Here is a 19717-nt window from a genome sequence, read left to right on the forward strand (position 1 = left end):
TTGTGCTCTAAATCAATTTTTTTTAACCTGATAGCTTGTCACTTCCAATCATCTTGCTTCCTATGAACAAAGTAAATAGTGTTTTAGCATTAAAAGGAAAATTGTTCTTGCCTCAACACAATCATGAAAAATGGCAAATGAGACAAGAAAGTTTTATCTTAGAGACATCCTTCAATGTCACAATGAAGGAGAATGGACTTGTACTCCCTACAAATTTGAGAAGCAAGATAATGCATAATGGGTTTCCCTAAAATTTTCACCAATTGAGAAAGTTGAGATACGTTTATTTTCAGTTGAGAAAGTTGAGATACATTTATTTTTCTTGTTTCTTGAATTATATGGACCATCTCCAATGACAAGAATTTTTGGTCGAGTAACCTATCTATTAGGGAACACAATTTTTCATGTCATGACTACAAGAGCTAAGAAAACTCTAATTGGGGCAAATGATGTGCGCAATAAGAATTACATAGATAATCTATTCAATTTTACATATTTGGACATATATGTAATTTACCTATCGACTATTCCCTTGCACCTCCTATGGTGCACTATTCCCTTGCACCTCCCATGGTGCAAGTGCTAGTTATGTTTTTCTTATACTTACAATAATGCATACATGGTAATTTGCATTTAACACACTTAAAAACTTGTATACAAGTAGTCCAAGAGTTTTATTTTAAATAATAATTACTATTATCATACTTCACTTAAAGTGTTGCATTATCATACTTCACTTAAAGTGTTGCTTCCACCTATTGTTTACTCTTCACTTTTTTCATTTTCCACATAGTATGCATAGTTAGATGCATAATGAGAGATGATCCACTTTTTGTCCACTTACCATCTTTATCATCCTTCACATGTTGCACATATTCATTATGAATGAGCTATCTTCAGCAAACATGTGATAAATTATCCATAGGTGTAAATGTGATCCCTTATGCGGGTGACAAATTAAATCTTGTCCCGGATGCCGAAGAGCATTAATTTTACATACCGAAAAATCCAAAATCATAAAGTTAGGAGTCAATTTATTTTAAAATATTTTCTTGACACAAATTTCAAATTTGTGATTGGTCATTGGCATATCTGCTGGGGGTTCATATATCTGAAAAATATAATATAAAAGAAAAATCAACCACCAACACCGACAAAAGAATCTGGAAGACTCGGACCCAGTCCAGAACCAAGCGACTCATTCCTACACCCAGAACCGCTCCGACAAGCAGATTGTGCTGGCCAACAACGGAGATTTCAGGGTCGTTTTCAATAGAGATGCTATTTCTTTTTTTCAATGCAGCGGCAGCTTCAACAAGGAGGAAATCATTCTTACTTGGTTAACTCCATAACCATCCCTTTCTTGTTCGCTTTGATTTCCATGAATAGCATACAGGGGTGTCAGATTTCATCGTTTCCATATGAATATTGTTGTAGTTGGGGCGTTCAGCTATACAGATTCAAGCATAGATGATTGTATTAAATTAAGAGGAAGCCAGTGTGGTTTTATATCTCTATATATTGCAATTGTCTTTATTCAATCAAAGGACGCGTTTGCATTTCCTGCCTCGAATTGTATTAACTATAATGGAGGCTGGCAATTCAAATCTGTGATGACATACATCATATTGTTCAGTTCCTTTTATTGTCTGAAAATGTTCAGTCTAAAATATATTGAGAAATGCATTGAAATATGATTATGATTAGATATATTGATAGAAAATTCTTGCACGCTCAAACCCTGAAACTGAAGATAATGAAATCATTTTCCCCGGTACATATTCTTTGACAATACATTAAATCTCATCATACAGGTGGCCTTCTTGATTCTTAGGTTGATGGTGTCATAATTTCATTACATTTGACTACGACAATAGTTAATTCAATTTTTAGAATTCCAAATCTCACTTGAAAAGGATAATAATTGAAGTTCTACTTGTCCAGCCATCTCAGATTCAAGTTTGAAAATTTCATGGTACTATATCATTCTAATTTTGCAAGATATTCTAATTTTGATTTCATAAATTATGAGCCTCTTATTTTGGAATTCTATCTTTAACACTTAATAATAATTAAATTCTATAAATAATAATTATATTAAATAATAATTCTTGTCTAAAGGCAACTTGGGACTATCTACCCAATACCAAGACCCCAACACTAAGAACATAGGCCTAGCTCTGTGTTATGTGAAAAATTAAATACATTTCTAAACAGCTAGAAGACCTAAAGGTGTAAAAAGAGCGAATTGATCGAAATGCATAAAAGACAATATCAAAACCATGTTGATTTAGAAATGTGGTGATCCTTTCTCGCAAGAACTGTGAACCTAGCAATCAATTCATTGTAGAACTCAAAACTTTACAAAATGATTTAAACCAAAATGAGGTAAAGTTCAAATTAGTTTTTTACTTCATAAAACAAAATTTAAATGGCCATTTCAATATTAAATGATTTCAGTTTCTTTCAGTTTTTCAGTTTCTTTCAGTTTTAAATAGCCTCATTCCTTATTAATTTTATAATTTGTTGTTGAAAAATAAATTCAGCAAATATAAATGTCTTGATTTTGATTACATACTAAATTTCAAATATTACCATATAATTTTTTTTAATATAAATATCTTACTTATAACCCATTTTTATATTTGTGCAATACAATCAAAATTAGACCAATAATAATAATAAAATAATTGACATATTTATGATTAGAACATAGTTTATAATTATCAATATAATTCAGAACTTACTTTTAACATGTTTTAACATTCAATTTATCTTATAAGTAGGGGAAGTTTTCTCTAATGATAAAGCTAGTTAAAGGACTTATGGGAAACTGAGCACTTAAGTGAAAAAACATTTAATGAATAATATGACTTCTCTTTTACTTTTAACTATTTAGTAATTATGATTTAATCATCATACAAACCAATTTTTTATTTCTACAAGCACTGACTTAAGTTTTGAATTTTTCATGCAATGTTTGCAAGTATTTTGGTGCATTCATGACCTAATTTTAGAGCTCAACAATTGAACAAAGTCAAACTCAGAAGCCTGACGTACATTATATTCTACCCTTGCACAAGGCAGGGACTGAGCTCTCCTAGAGCCCTTGTTTATCTCCTAATATGGTAGACACACAATTCAACTTTGTGATTTTTGTGTCTTGCTGCAATTGTATCATCCTCTTGCAGTAGTTATCTTTGATCTTTCACTCAATCTTAAACGTACTGTAAAATAACTGAATAGCTATCTTTAAAAAAAAAGAATAATTTCATAAAAATTTAGTTTTATTAAAAAAATTCATGGAAAATTAGTTTCTTATAATGAAACTCTTTAACGGATATTATTAGTACTTCCATTAGAATTTTGAAAGAAGCATGTTCAGACCACCACCAATCCTTTAAACCTTTCGCAGTCATAAGTTTAATTAATTCGCTCTAGAGTATCTGCTTGTTTCTTAAATAAGTTAAGCTAAAGCTCAAAAACGTTCAAACTAAACCTCCTCCATTGAGGGCCTTTGCAATTTTTTGTTTATGCCTATTTGCTAGCCGAGCAAACTCGTACAAATAAATGCCAAATGGTATATACATCCTACCTACAAGTGTGTTCTCTTTAAACATTAAGATATAAATTCGCGGAGTGTTTTACAAAGCACGGGAATTCAAGAGATAAATTAACGTAAAACAAAATTTAACTGGAATTCAACGGGACCATGGCCCACTAAAATAAGCAGACATTTAAACTACAAAGACAAAAAAATTACTTCCCCATTCAAACATCGCAAAGACTTGGCAAAGATGTCTCCTGCCGAGAACCGCATTTTGATTTTGCTGAAGATTTTCCAAAACAAATATTTTACGGCAAACATTCAGGGGATATGTGACCTAGTAACTAGAAGTGCTCCCACTGTAAATTGTAAAAGCGACCGAGCGCAGCCATTAAAGGAAGTTGAATATTTACAATTGTTTGAACATCGATGTGATGAAAAACTTGGTAAAAGCTTATTGCAGAAACCCCACTGCTTTCTCCGGCAAAACATACAGTTCCTCTACATATGGAAGAATCCTTCGGGTACAGCCTTGACATCCTCGTTGCTTATTAATTTATATACAAATTTTGAGTGGCCACTCTCTCGGAGTGTAACGTGCAAGAAATTGTCCACGATGTTTCTCTTTCTATCCAATATGCCCAAGAAAACTGAAATGCAAAACATTGAGCAAATGCCAATAAGCTAATGTTAGGAAACCAGCCTATACAAACATGTCGATCTAAATTTGAACGTATATAAAATCAAAGATAGCTATCAAATTGCTTTCCTTTCTCTTTAACTTTCAGAAGGAAAAAAATTTCGAGCCATCCAAAGACCCACAAAACGCTAAAATCTTTGCTCAGAAAGAGTGTTTATTATGTTGAACACAAAGCAATCTGTGCAAGTGCAACTATAGTAATCTTACACATGAAAAACCTACAGATAATCCGGAAATCATGACCTTGTCATCAGCATTCGCTATGCCGTTTCCCCAATTTCTCTAAATCTTCGATACCTCAAGGCTCATTTAGACATTCACATATGTGACAAAGGAAAACAGATGAAGATTGGCCCAAAATTCTTGGTATAGGATCTCAGTGTAATAGTATTTTAATATATTTCTTTAAGAATTTAAAATTTAAACAGCAATTAAGTCCTCCACTTTTCATAAAAGTTTATTACATATGAAAAAAATATACATAAGAAAATGATTAGCTGCTCCTAAAATATAGTGCGCGCTTTAAAACAAAATGACCTACCATTTTAGGGCCATATACATCCTCCTTACTCAAAACTATCTTGCTAAAAGTTATCTAGACATAGTTAGAGTGCTGTTCAACTTTTTTATAAATAGCAGTTTTACGAGTGCTGTGCAATTTTTTATAAATAGCAGTTTTACTTTACCACCAGATGGTTAAAAAAAACACTGCACCCTGGTATGGGTTATATCAGAATTGGGTACATGTATCCCGCAGGTTTTCATATTTTTAAGTCAGATTTGGAGTCCCCAGATATTTGAGAGATTCTGGTTTGGACAGGGCATTTGGAAGACATTTCAACGCTATTTCCAGTCACTGTATTATGAATATAATTTTTGTTTTTAAACTTGCAAATACAATATATAAAAACATGAAATACTACTTTTATATTTTTTGTGGGCACAGAACAAAAATAGCGTACCTAAACAAGTACCAAATTGAAAATTCTTATTTCATTTCCACTTCTGTCACTTACCAGTTTGTTTTCTTGTATATATGCCGCCTATTAGACATGAAATAAGTTCTCTTAGTTGCTTTTGGATTTGGTTATGTTATTTTCTAGCATCAACATTTCAGATCATACACCGTGATTGTATGATCTATCACCAATATTTTCAAGAATGCAAGTGATATAGTTTTCAGCATCAACATTTCAGATCACACTCCATGATCTATTCATCAGTACGTTCCAGAGAGCAAGAAATGAAAACAGGTAAATTGTGGAAATCTAAGAGAATCCAAAAGCAACTAAAATATAATCTAATGAAACCTGAAGAAACTGAGGAAATAAGTTCTGTTCTCTGTTTAAAAAATTGGTATTTAGCTTCCAAAAAATGAAATGAAATTGTGTGTAAATATAATGCTACCATAATTGCAACACAATCTTCATAATCAGAAAAATGACGAAGAGAACGTTGGGCACAAAAAACTGAAAAAAAAAAAATTTAGGCTGTTTTCCCTGTTTTAAAAAGGGAATTCATTTTGTGTAAATGGAATACTGTTGGAACACAATCTTCTTAGTCACAAAAATGACAAATAGAACATTGGCCACAAAAAACTAAAGGGGTGTTGGTATTTGGTAGCCTTCCTTGCCAAACCACACCACAAAATCAAAGTTCCAACTCTTCAAAACAGCTCACACAATGACAAAACGGCAAACCCCAAAAGTAATCATGCCTGGACTAGATGCACATTCGAGACCCTTTCTTGATCAACCCTGTGAAATGACAAAAGTAATGAGGATTTGGACGGTAAATATCACATTTCAGTTGGATGAAAACAATCAGCTTAGAATGCCGCACTCCCAATTAGAAGGTTTAAGAATTCCTAATAAACAAGTTGCTTAAGTGAATGACACTACCCTTTGACCGGACCTTGACAGAAAAGAACAAAAGAGCAAATCCTCCTGCTGGTAAAAGTGAAACTATTGGGATTTTAGTGTGTGAAGTTTGGGAAGACTCTTCCTATAATTTATTTCCATTGGCAAAGGTGCTCGACTCCTATAAGTCTCATTAGGTCCTGGAGCAAAGGGCCAACACCTAGAAAGGGGTTAGTTCTAGATTTTAAGTTTGAAGATGCATTTGTTTATGGGACCCCCTGCACTACACATTAAGGTAACTATTCCTGCATTTACGTTAAATGGCCATTAGTCCAGCAGTAAAGTTGCTTGGCTTGTAAAAAAGCAAGCAAGTTACATTATGGACATGTATAAGGACCGAACACCTGCAAGGGAATGAGGTGGAGTAGTTTAAATCCCCCCATGGTCCACAAATTATAGATCCCCCCATGGTCCACAAATTATAGATCCCCCCAACTCCCCTCCACACCACACCACACCACCAAATCAAAGTTCCAACTCTTCAAACCAGCTCACACAACGACAAAACGGCAAACCCCAAAATTATTTATGCCTGGACTAGATCTACATTCAAGACCCTTTCTTGATCAACCCTGTGAAATGACAAAAGTAACGAGGATATGGATGGTAAATATCCTATGCTCCACGGGGACGCGTCCCCTGCCTCTGTACCCTAGTACCCGTACCGGGTACGAAACGGGGACGCGGGTACGGATTTTGGACGTACCCTGCGACGTCCCTTTTTGAGGGGAAAGGGGACGGTCCCCGAAACGCAAAAAAAAATTTCGTAGGAAACTTGGGTACGGATTTCCGTACCGGGGACGGCGTTCCCGTCCCTCGCCCGTACCCTTTTGCCCACGCCGTCCCCTATTTTCCAGCCGGCCATGGGTGAGTTAAAAAGTTAAAAAAAATGGTTTTTTTTAAAAAAAATTTAATCTTTTCTATTCCGCCTAGGGCCCACATGGATGTTAAGTTGTTAACCCTAATGTGTCTTCTTAAATAGTTAAAGTTGGAGCTCATTGCTCATTTGGAGTTGTTTGCAAGTTGGGAAGAGGAAGAGGAAAACATTGAACATTCAACAACAACAAAAGAGGAGTGTGTTTTGGAGGTGGAAGAGAAAGTTTTGCCTTCATTTCTACTTCATTCTAGGTATGTTTTTTATTTTCTTTTTGTTTGATTCAAACTTCATTGTTGTTTGTTGTCATTTTTCATTTTTTTCAATGACATAAAGAGGGCATGTTAATGGAACATTGAAATATTTTTTTTTTCTATAACTTGCAGCAGTATACTATAAATCATTGTAAAATCCAAAGGCAAAAACATGAGCAGCAGTGAGAGTGAGGGAAGTAGTGATAGCATGGAAGTTGCCATGCAAGAAACTCAAGTGTCACAATTACAAAGACCAAGAAAAAGACCTAGGGCAGCCATTGATGAGCCTAATGTAGATGTCCCTATGCCTAATCCATTTGAGTGCCCTTCCAAAGCCTTAAAACAATATGCCAAAGGCCCATTCAACCCTAAGAAACCTCTCCTACAATTTGCCACAAAAGTAGACAAGAATAAGAAGAAAAATTCGGGGGGTAGTAGGGAATGGGAGTGTCATTTATGTAAGAAGCATTATTTTGGGAGCTACACAAGAGTGTATTGCCATCTTTTATGGATAGGTGGGCAAGGGGTGAAAGGTTGCAAAAAAATTACGGAGGAAGAAAAACTTGAGGCCAATAGGTTGTATGTGGAGGGGGAGTTATTGAAATCCGGGGGTCCTATGAGTAGCACACCCACACCCTCATTGACTCCCACTAGCACTGTTAGTAAAGGGAAGGGAAAGGCCAAGACTAAGAGAGATACCAATGTGGCTGATTTATTTAACATACAAGCAAAAGATAGAGCTGAAGAGTCCATTGGCAGATTTCTTGTTGCTCATGGCATACCATACCATGTTTCTCGTTCCTCATTCTATAAACAAATGTGCAAAGATATTTATGCTGCTGGTCCCTCATTTGTACCACCAGGAGAGACTAAATTACGCACCACTATCCTTGACAAAGAGTACTCAAAAGTAAACATTTTGATGGAGGATATGAGGCAAACATGGATGAGTGATGGATGTTCTATTATCATGGATGGTTGGACCGATATCAAACATCGGCCACTCATCAATCTTATTGTCACTAGTACAGCAGGGGCCTATTTTCTTAGAGCCATTGATTGTTCGGGAAAAAAGAAGGATGCATCCTTCCAATTTCAGATTTTGAAGGATGCTATAGAAGAGGTAGGGACTTCAAATGTTGTGCAAGTAGTCACTGATTCAGCCCGTGTGTGTAAATCAGCTGGATTGATAATAGAGAGCACCTATAGACACATTTTTTGGACCCCATGTTGTGTACATGCATTGAATAACACCTTGAAGGACTTTGGGAAAATTGATTGGATAAAGACTATGGTGTTTGAGGCTAGAGACGTGCAAATGTTTATTTGCAATCATCACACATCTCTTGCATTATTTAGGACATTTTCCAAAAAAGAATTCCTCAAGCCTGTGGAGACTCGATATGCTAGCTACTTCATTTTGTTGGAGAGGATGCTTGAGGTCCAAGAGGCCTTACAATCCATGGTGGTCAATGCAGAGTGGAATAGATGGCATGAATCAAGCACCCCAGATGGAAGACTTGTCAAACGAAGAATCCTAGATGAACATTGGTGGACCACAATGAGGTAAGAAACTTAAGAATTGGTGGATATCATAATTGTTATTATTGCTGATTTAATAAAAAAAAAAAATTGATTTAAGCACTTGCTGATTTTTTTAACATATTATGTTTCTCACTTGCAATTTTCTTTCATTTGCAGATACATTTGCTCCTTCATTGACCCTATTGTGCAGGTCATTAGATATGCTGATACTGACTCTCCTAGCCTTGGAGAGATTTATGAGACTTTTGATAGCATGCTTGGGCAGATCAAGCAAGCTGTTAAAGATAAGGAACCTACTTTGGAGTTCTACGAGGAGCATCTTAAGCCCATTGTAATGAAAAGGTGGAACACTATGAACAACCCACTTCATATGGCAGCCTATGCAGTCAATCCAAAATGGTATGCACCAAGGCCTGGGAGAGTGCTTCCATCTAATGATGAGGAGGTGAGTTTAATTTATTAAAGAATTCTGATTTTATAATACATTTTTAAATATTTTATTTTATTTGTAAAGTTTATAAACTCTAAGTTCTCACTTCTTAATTTTTGTTTGTTCAATATAGGTGAAGGACGGCTTCTTCAAGGCCCTTTCAAAAATGTATAGTGCAGAGGATGCTGCAAAAATTCGAGGGCAATGGCTTGACTTTGCCAATCTTCGTGGTCCAACATTTGGTAGACCAGAGGCGAGGACTGATAGAGCTACATTAGCTCAAAAGGACCCGATTGGATGGTGGACATGGCATGGTAGAGATGCACCTGAGCTGAAAGCCCTTGCCACCCGTCTTCTCTCACAGGTTGCGAGTTCCTCTGCTGCAGAGAGGAATTGGTCTACATATAGCTTCATTCAATCGGTCAAGAGGAACAACCTTACCTCTAGACGATCAGAGAAGCTTGTGGCTGTTCATAGTGTATTGCGACTACAGGAGCGACAGAGTCTTGAGTATCGACAAACTCCAGCACTACGTTGGGATGTTAATCCTGAGGATGCATTGCAGATTGATGAGGATAACACACCCCCAGGGCTGCTTGGAGTTCCATTGGATGAGGACCCTCTGCCTACCCCTGCCAGTGATTCAGAGGATGAGATTGATGATGATCTTGATTTAGATAGAGATTTAGATTCCTAGAGGACAGCCATATATTTGGCTTTCTGCTTTTCAGATACTCAGATACATTATTGCTTTTGATTATTATGGAGTTGGACATCTCATTTACACTTCTAGTATTTACTTTCATTGTGTCATTTTGATTTTCATTTCATGCATGATGATGATAGATTGATACTTGGAGCCTTTGGGCATTTTTGCTAATTGTATGCGATATTCGGATATATCATCATATCATATTCTCATTTTGATTCTAATCTTAATAGTTTTCAATTTCCATGTATTCTATGGTGAATGGTTTATCAATGTTATGATTTATCATTGTTATGGTATGCATATCAGAAATATATCTCTAAAGAAGTCTAATTCTCCATATATAAAAAATTTAAAATTCCCTATATTTTATAGCCGTCCCCTGAGGTCCCGTCCCCTAAATTTTGGCTTCGACCCGTACCCGTACCGGAAACACGTTCCCGTCCCCTAAAACGTCCCCGTCCCGGAAACTCCGTGGAGCATAGTAAATATCACATTTCAGTCAGATGAAAATAATCAGCTTGGAATGCCACACTCCCAATTAGAAGGTTCAAGAATTCCTAATAAACAATTTGCTTAAGTGAATGACTACTTAACCTTTGATCGGACCTTGACAGAAAGAACAAAAGTGCAAATCCTCCTGCTGGTAGAAGTGAAAATATTCAGATTTTAGTGTGTGAAGGTTGGGAAGACTCTTCCTATAATTTATTTCCAATTGCAAAGGTAATCGACTCCTATAAGTCTCATTAGGTCCTGGAGCAAAGGGCCAACACCTAGAAAGGGGTTAGTTCTAGATTTTTAGTTTGAAGATGCATTTGTTTATGGGACCCCTGCACTACACATTAAGGTGAATATTCCTGCATTTACGTTAAATGGCCATTAGTCCAGCAGTAAAGTTGCTTGGCTCGTAAAAAAGCAAGCAAGTTACATTATTGACATGTACAAGGGCCAAACACCCGCAAGGGAATTGCGGTGGGGTAGTTTAAATCCCCCCATGGTCCACCCATCCATAGAAATGACAACATACTGGAGAAGGACAGGAAAGAAGCATCCCTTCCTGTTACAAAAATCAGGGGAGAAAAGTGTGGCAGAATATCTTCCACTTACTGCTTCATCACTCATAAAAAGAACAGTATTCTTTAAAGCTCGGAGAAACAATCATCACAGATAAGATGCTTAGAAACTTTTGTGTAGCATAAATCCAAAACCTTTTTAAACTAAGTAATTGGTATTCTGCATTACTGCCAAGTACTGAATTTCTGCTACAGACCAATCAGCAAGCAACAACAGTACATTCCATGTAATTCAGAGCTTTTAGTACAGCAGTTTCATGTGATGAATAGCCAAATTTACCACAGTTTGCTTACTGGCAATTGAACAAATTTAACAGACTATTGACAGCATTATTTTCATAGCACTCAAAATCTGTAGATTTGTAAGAACATCCATCCCAAACTGTCAAATATAAAATTCATATAGCTGGAGAAATACACACTAAAAACCACAATCAATAATATTGGCTAGATTAGCCAGGGATGACTGTTGTCAGATGAGACACAAAATACTAGCAAGGTATAGAACATTGCTGAAAATGGGATGCAAAATCAAGAGCTACAGTGTGGTCTAACCCACCTAAAAAGCTTAGAATCTGAAAACAACAATTTCCATAAAACAGGTTAATGTAATGAAGAATGAATTTTATCACATTAGGCCAATCAGCACAGACTAGTAACAGCATTAATAATCATAAAACTTGATATCTGTAGATTCATCAGAATTTCCATGCCATTTGATTATAAACCTAGAAAAGGAACATAGGAAAAGCACCCTCAGATTATGCTGACTACATTAACCACAACAAACTACTCTCTTCAGAACATTTGCCGGAAACTAGGATACAAGTTAAAATCCCAAAAGAGTGGTCTAACCCACCTAAAATAGTCAAAATGTTGTTTCCATTCAACAGGTTCCCGTAATTACAGTCAGCAGATGGCTCAGATTGGTAAGAGTATTATTCGTCATAAAATTCAAAATCTGTAGATTTATCAGGATTTCCATACCAATTATTCAATTATGAAGCTTAAAATTTAAAAACAAATGAAGAACTCACTCACGCTCTTTGTTAGCCAGAAAATAGCGCACTTAATGAACACTTGCTGGAAACTAGGATGCAGAATAAAGGGCTAAACACGTAGTCTACCACACCTAAAATAACTCAGGAGGGGGACAGGATTAATAACGGATGCTGGACAAACAAACAAACCAAGCTGCACCTGTCAGATGGATTATTGTAAAAATCAATATAAGTTAAGCACAATGTTTCTTTAAATTTGTCTTCCTTTGGCCTAAAGTTAGTATTAACTCCATTTTGATTATGGTCCCCTGCCATCTCAAATGAACATAAATTTTTGCCATTCCAGCGCCTCCACTTCTCTCCCTTCCATCACCGAGAAGTTGAAAGAGAAGCCCTATGAACCCATGTATTAGGTATGCCATCTGAAAACAGAAATATATAAAATATCATAAAATAAACCGAGTATTGGAAGGCGAGGACAGTATAAAACAAAAAAGTTTCTTCTGGCTAAGCTGGCTCGGTAATAAAAATTCAGCATTGTAACAAGTCAACCATTCTCCAGAACAATATTGACCATCTTAATTGACCCTCAATCATTTCCACATTGAAAGCCGCATTGCAACAAACAAGTCAACCATTCTGCATATCAATATTGACCCTGTCATACTGTACCCTTAACCATGTGTGGATATAGATAGGCACATTGAAAGCAGTTCTACCCACTGAATGAAACGTGCTAAAGATAAAAGTGAGTTCTTTAATACATGGGTTAAAATAGATAATAGCCACCAACCACGACAACAAAATCCCAATATCAACTACCAATGTTGTTCAGAGATCCCTTTCTAGACTACTACACATGAAAATGATACAATACTCAGAGACACACACTTGATTAATGGGTGCACATATCCTACCCCCTGTGAGCTGATCCCACTAAACCATCAAAGTTGATCTCAATATTGATATCTCGCTAAACAACCCCGCAATCCAATGAAAAGCAGGAAGGAATTTAAAGGCAATTAAAATCCATTTTTGCTATTACTTCAGCTGAACAAAACTGAGGACCCCACAACAGTGTTCAGTCCAAATTGCAAGATAAGCACACAAGCTGTTTGATGGACAAAGCTACCAAACGCTAAGACCTTGGCAATTACTCTGATAGAGTAAACCCTCTTTCTAGGTGGGATAAATAGGCTGAAGCCCTCTTGCCTGTTAAAAGGGAAGTGACTTGTTCTTTCTAAAGATTAGGGTGACTTGCAGCAATTACTTAGAATAAGTCAGGTTAACTGATTGTAGCCCCCCTGGCAAAGTCACTTCATTAAATCATCACGAGGATTATAATCCTGCCATCTAGAGGTGCACGTCCACTGTGATACTTGAAGGTGCCTTACCTATGCTATGGACATACTCCAGTCTTCTGTCACATCTCATATCCCTGATAAATTTTAATCCTGTCTTACTTTACCCTTAAGCATGTTGTAGCCCCACTAGCAAAGTCACTTCATTAAATCATCACAAGGATTACAATCCTGCTAAGTAGAGGTGCACATCCACCATGATACTTGAATGTACCTTACCTATGCTATGGACATACTCCACTCTTCTGTCACATCTCATATCCCTGATATAAATTTCAATCTTACTTTACCCTTAAGCATGTGTAGATATAAATTGGCACATCAAAAGGCAGTTTTACAAACTGCAAGAAGTCACGCGATAGATAAATTTTTGTGCTCTAAAACATGGGTGAAAATAGAAAATAGAAAATACCCGCCAACAACAACCAAAAAAAATAAAAAACCCCAGATGAAAATAGCAAGGTTGTTCCGAGAACCCATCTAGTCTATTAAACATGGAAAGGATGCAATAATTATCCAACACAAAACTCAAAGAGACTTGATTGAAGGATGCACTAATCCCAAACCCTCTGGACTGATCTCACTATGGAGTAAACCCTCTTTCATAAATGGTCTGAAGCCCCTCTGTAGAGTAAACCCTCTTTCTAGCTAGATAAATGGTTTGAAGGCCCCCCTGCTCATTCAAATGGGACTGTTTGGCCTTTGTTCTTTCTAAGATTAAAGGTGACGCTTCCAGCAATTGATTAGTATAAGCCAGGTTAATTGATTGTAGCCCCACTACAAAGTTGCTTGATTCATTAATTAATCAAAAGGATTACAAACCTGCCATGCAAAGGTGCAAGTCCAGCATGATACTTGAATGAGCCTTACCTTTGCTATGGAACTACTCTAGTCTTCTCTGCAGCATCTTATATCCCCAATATATAAAAAATGACAGTCTTACTTTACCCTTAAGTCAGAGCACATCAGAGCAGTCTTACTTTACCCTTAAGTCTTAATAGATATAGATAGGCACATCAGAGCAGTATTACGCACCACATTTAAGTCATGCTAGAGTTAAAAAATAATTCTTTGAAACATGGGTTGAAAAATAATATACACACAACAAAAACAGAAAGTATCAAGATCAACTAGTAAGATTGTTCAGGAATCCCATCAGGACTATTAGACATAGAACGGATACAGAACTTATCCAACACAAACTAAGAGAAACACTCACTTGATTAAGGGGCGCACATACCCTACCTCCAATGAGCCGATCTCACTAAATGCTCAGAATCAACCTCATTGTTGGTGTTTTGTTAAATAACCCTGGTAGCAACTGAAAATCGGGAAAGAATTTGGTGTTACGTAAAAATGTCCATTGTGCCATTATTTTAGTTGAACAAAACCGATCACCCAACACTTTTCAGTGGGAATTAAAAAGTAAACAAGCTACCACACGCTGAGACCTTGGCAGTTACTAGGAGAGAGTAAACCCTCTTTTTCCTAGGTAGCTAAATAGGCTTGAGCCCTCTTGCTCATTAAACTGGGACTGTTGGCTTTCTAAGGTTAAGGAAACTCTTGACGTTATTCCTTAGAATAAGTCAGATTAATTCTGTAGCCCCAATAGCGAAGTTGCTTCATTAAATTATCACGAGAAATACACTCCTGTCATGCAAAGGTATATGTCCAGTATGATACTTAAATGTACATTACCTATGCTATGGACGTACCCTAGGGTATTCTCTGTAACATTTAATATCCCTTAGATATAAACATTGGATATTCTCCATCAGACCCGCTGAAGCATGCATCCGTGGGTTGTATGTCACCAACATTAGTAGCTCTCTCTCCAGCCGTGATTTAAAACTCCTGTCTCACAAAATAGGTGGAATAACCCTAAGAGTACTAAGGCTTGCCAGCTCAAAATCTAACTCAAATTCACCAATTAATTTCTACAAGCTCCACATTTGAACATAAGCCAAACTAACATCCCAAACCAAAAAAATAATTTCTTCTGTTTCTCTCCACCATTCTAACGTTAGTGCCGAATACCTTAACAACTACTAGTAATATCTATATCCTAAGTGTCTCAGAGTTTGTTCTGAACATTGTAGGTTAAAAACTTATACTGCAGATAGGAAGTTACTGTACCACTATAATGACAGTACACAGTTTGTGACGGTAAAAGCACTCGACAAGGTTTATGACAAACACCTAACAATTCATTGTAGGCAGCCCTTCAACCAGTACAATAATTACAGATTTCACATAGCCTGTAAATGAAGTCTGACACAGACAACAATCAAAATTCATCGTAGTCCAATTCGATTCAATGAGTCCAGTTGTCAGTAATACTAAATCAATCAAATTATCTTGTGCGTATCGAGATTTGAAGGAACATAGAAAATCTTATCAGGTTTCCAAAATTGTACCACATGAAAAAACTGTTCGACAAATTGCAAGTTGCGTTCCCCAGACCCACTAAATGATGGTGCAATTTGTGACGGTAGGAGATTTTAAGAAACTTTAGGACGAAATCTGAACAGCTAAAGAATTCATTGCAGTAGCAGGCGCTTCAGCCAATAAAACGATTACAAAATTCAATAGCCTGTAAATGAAGTCTTACGCGTACAAGAATCGAAATTCATCATGATCCAATTCAAACACTGAGTCCGGATGTCACGAGCCCTAAATCAGTGAAATTTTCTTGTGGTTATTGTTTTTTTAAGGAATCACAAAAACTTAACAGGTAACTGAAAATTCTACCAAGTGAAAAGAGTTTACGACAGTTTGCAAATTGCAATCCACAGTCCCGCACTAGAACGATTGCACGATTCCTACAAGGAAGAGAGTTTCACAAGGTTTAAGGAAAAACCCTTACCAACCCAAAAAAGGTTGAAACAAGCCCTTCAGTCAATAAAACAGTTACAAAATTTGCACAGCCCGTAAAGGAGGACTAACACCAACAAGGATAAAAATTCATGATGGTTCAATTCAAAGCAAATACGTCACGGATTGAAAAGAACAGAAGCAATAAAATTCTCGTGTGGGTATTCAAATTTTCACCAAAAAAACTTTTAAATATCATAAAAACTTGAAAGATATGCTGTGGTGGTATTAAATATTGGATTCTAATTAAAGGTGAAAAGAACAGACCTTAGAGCACGGTAGAGTGTCATCTTGCGCGCAGAACTGAAGAAAAAATTGGCTCCGTGAAGAAGTACTACAATCCCTGCACAACCCAGTAAAAATAACTCCAACATTTTCTCGATAGGAAATAAGCCCACCCAAAACATCAAGCAACGATCCCCACCAGATGGGTTCACACATCATATATAGCGATTATAGAGCAGAGGAGGTCCCCATATCTGTCGGTTGATCTGGGCATTAGGTGTGTCGGAAAGGATGGTGGCCACTAAAATGTGACACTTTTACATTCTTCTTCTTTTTTCCTTTATTTTTTTTCAGTTAACTTTTAGATGTGTGACTAGGTACGAAGGAAATCAAGCTGAAAAGTATCTGTTCACTTGTGGTTGGTAAGTTGGTAAGTTGAGTTTACTGTGGGGAATGGTAGTTCAGATCTATAGTTCCGACAGGGAGAGAAGTGGGGTTTAAGTTATTTTTCAGAGTAGCAATGAATCATAGAAATTAGATGCAACTACATCTAGAGGTTTAACGAGCACTAACAAAGAATTATTAGGGTTGGGATAAATTTGGTAGAATATTTTTAATTTATCTAAAAAGAGAGATGATGAGTCGTTTTTTGTAAAATGTAGATAAGAATATTTAGTTTAACATGATAGAAGTAGGATTCATGAAAGATTTCCTAGAAAAATGTTACGGCCTCAAAATTGATAACTTTCGCCGTCCATATAATAATCTCTAAAAATAATGTGAGAAAATTCTGTATTGATTTTGATAGAATGATATTTAATTTTGGTGGATGTCAAAAGTTCCACTATTGGTGGGAGAATTATATATGTTACTACAAATTGATTTGCAATATTGCGTGGACACACATTTCGGTGGAATAAAGAGAGCGATACAAAACAAAAACATTGCTAGGCGTGCCCAAAGTCGGTGACGAGTCCAGGCCTTGGAATTTGATGGCCGTATTGGCCGTTTTTCACTCACAAATAAATTTATTAATAAATCGTCAATACTGTTATAGACAACTTAGTACTATATTTAAAAATATACAAAAATATGATTTTATAATATGTATAATATATATGAATGATAAATATGTATTATTTTATTTTATATATGAATCTATTTTTTGTTTGTTTGTATTTTGATGGCTGTACATTTATATTAATTTAGAATCTTTGTTCAAATAAGAATATAATGAATTTTAAAAACTTATTACTTAGAAACTTCTTTTTTTATTTTTTTATTTGAGATTTTTGTATATATTACTAATTTATAATATTAAGTTCTTAATTAAGAATTTTGCACATATTATTAATTAATATTTATTATTCTCATTTATAAAATTTAGTCATAATTGAAAATTCAATTGAAAACATAAAAATGTCTTCCTCCGCCATCCATTTTACATGACATCTTTGTTTTAGCAAAAACAAAAATTGTGTAGAAATTCTTTTAATTTATATATTTTTAGTGCTATTTTATTATTAGTTTCTAATAACACTTTAATTAAAACATTATCACTAGAATTTCATATTTTAAAAAACATATAGATATATTTATATAAAATATATATATATAAGAGTTAAATGTCAATTATACATTTTGATTTTTCAAATTGTCAACTCTTACAAATAGTCTATAGCTCAAATATACCTAGTCAGATGATATTAACAAATTTATGAGATGATTATTTTTGAAAGAAGAGTAGTTCAAGTGGAAAAAAAATGTCTTTGGTTCAACTTTTGTGTCCATAAAATTTGTCAATAATCATGAATTTGAATGAAGAAAATTTAAGAATTATTCTACAATTTATAAATTTCTCACAACAAAATCAAAAATTAAAAATTAAAAATCATTGTACATTTTACAATTTTTCCTTGATAAAATTATTACAAATTAATTTATTTTATTATATTTATATTTGTTAATATTATAATTTAATAAAGAGAATATGAAATGAAATGAGATGGATAAAACATGAAATCAAAGGAGATGGACATATAATGATCGAAAAATAATAAGATAAATAAAAAGAAAAATTCAACGTGAAACACATTAAAACTAATTTTACACTTTAAAAACTATCAAAATAATAAGGAAAAATTCAATATAATTTTTTTTAACATTTAAAAACTCTTTACATTATAAAAAATGTTTTGTATAAAGAAGTTACAAAAATGGAAAACCTTTACGATGTTTAAAAAAAAAAAAAATTGGAACCTAATGTTATAGCTTATCAAAGAAAGAAAGAAAAATGTATATTTACTAGTGCTTACACCTTTGAAGGGTGTCAGTGATTAAGTTCATAGTCTTGTATATCTTTATGACATTTTTCAATAGTTACTATCATCTTTCACATTATAATTATTCATAGCTCTAGTAAAACATTTGATAGAATATTTTTATTATTAGAATTGCTTTGTATTTTAGAATATTTGTCAAAGGTAAAAGTAATTTAAATAGAAATCCCATCCAATGATTTCACTCTAGACATAGTAGGTAAAAGTTAGGCCTTGTCTCTTGACTATGTTGATATCTACGATTTCTTTATGTAGTGTAAGCCCTTCAAAAAAAATTTATAGTGATAGCCCATGACATGGTGATTCGAAATCGTCTTTGACTATCCAAAGTGATATTAGCACGATATAGTTCCCAAAACATGCTACAACATACATAGGCACATCTAGGGACTAACTTGGATACATATAGTTTGTGGTAGATAGAATATTCTTCTATGATTCTAACATTGCAAAATTATCATTTAAATTGCAATGATCATTTAAAAGAATAAATGCATGGTGACTATGGATGCCACTCATGATCCAAAACTAATGAGGCTTTAGATTTATCACATTATCATCTCCATAGACCTTTGCATAAGGTGCTTCCTTTGCACTATCATATTATGCATCCTATATAGTATAAGCTAGGTGGTATCTATTTTTTACATCACATAACAGTTTCATTTCATGTTCCTCCATGTGTTCATTAAGTTCACATTGTTTTCTTAGTTGTTCAAGGATATTGTTACAACTTTTTAAAATATCAACTTTTTAATATATTGTTACAACTTTTTAAAATAACAACTTTGTTGAACAAAGGGAGGAGATTCAACTATAGTGGACCCAATTGAAGACTCAACTGATGAATTATGATTCAAAAATGT

General features: G+C 34.9%; 1 protein-coding gene and 2 long non-coding RNA genes across 4 annotated transcripts; 1 reads left to right on the plus strand and 2 right to left on the minus strand.

Moving 5' to 3' along the window:
* Positions 1-3788: 3788 nt before the first annotated feature.
* On the minus strand, positions 3789-17171 carry LOC149568803 (uncharacterized). The gene is made up of 2 exons (XR_016362652.1): positions 16555-17171; positions 3789-4197 (listed from the first exon to the last, which is right to left on the minus strand). It is a non-coding gene; the product is annotated as an uncharacterized LOC149568803 (long non-coding RNA).
* On the plus strand, positions 5284-10082 carry LOC149568804 (uncharacterized). Of its 2 annotated transcripts, XM_089821688.1 has the most exons (4): positions 5284-7294; positions 7427-8860; positions 8996-9284; positions 9403-10082. In XM_089821688.1, exons 2-4 carry the CDS (start codon positions 7467-7469, stop codon positions 9964-9966), a joined length of 2247 nt encoding a protein of 748 aa, XP_089677814.1. In that variant the 5' UTR covers positions 5284-7294; positions 7427-7466; the 3' UTR covers positions 9967-10082. The 2 variants fall into 2 exon arrangements, with proteins under 2 accessions (XP_089677814.1, XP_089677813.1); XM_089821687.1 differs by having other exon boundaries at positions 5284-8860.
* LOC149568805 (uncharacterized) lies at positions 11895-16524 on the minus strand. Its single transcript, XR_016362653.1, has 2 exons — positions 16165-16524; positions 11895-16086 (listed from the first exon to the last, which is right to left on the minus strand). It is a non-coding gene; the product is annotated as an uncharacterized LOC149568805 (long non-coding RNA).
* Positions 17172-19717: the final 2546 nt, after the last annotated feature.

This window comes from Cupressus sempervirens, chromosome 3, assembly GCF_028749045.1.
Source record: "Cupressus sempervirens isolate cs-2001-9-10 chromosome 3, ASM2874904v1, whole genome shotgun sequence".
Classification (NCBI taxonomy): domain Eukaryota; kingdom Viridiplantae; phylum Streptophyta; class Pinopsida; order Cupressales; family Cupressaceae; genus Cupressus; species Cupressus sempervirens.

Coding starts and splice junctions, on each gene's coding strand:
- LOC149568804 (XM_089821687.1), top strand. CDS start 7,467: ATGAGCAGCAGTGAGAGTGAGGGAAGTAGTGATAGCATGGAAGTTGCC. Junction 8,861..8,995: donor CATTGGTGGACCACAATGAG/GTAAGAAACTTA, acceptor TTTCATTTGCAG/ATACATTTGCTCCTTCATTG. Junction 9,285..9,402: donor TTCCATCTAATGATGAGGAG/GTGAGTTTAATT, acceptor TGTTCAATATAG/GTGAAGGACGGCTTCTTCAA.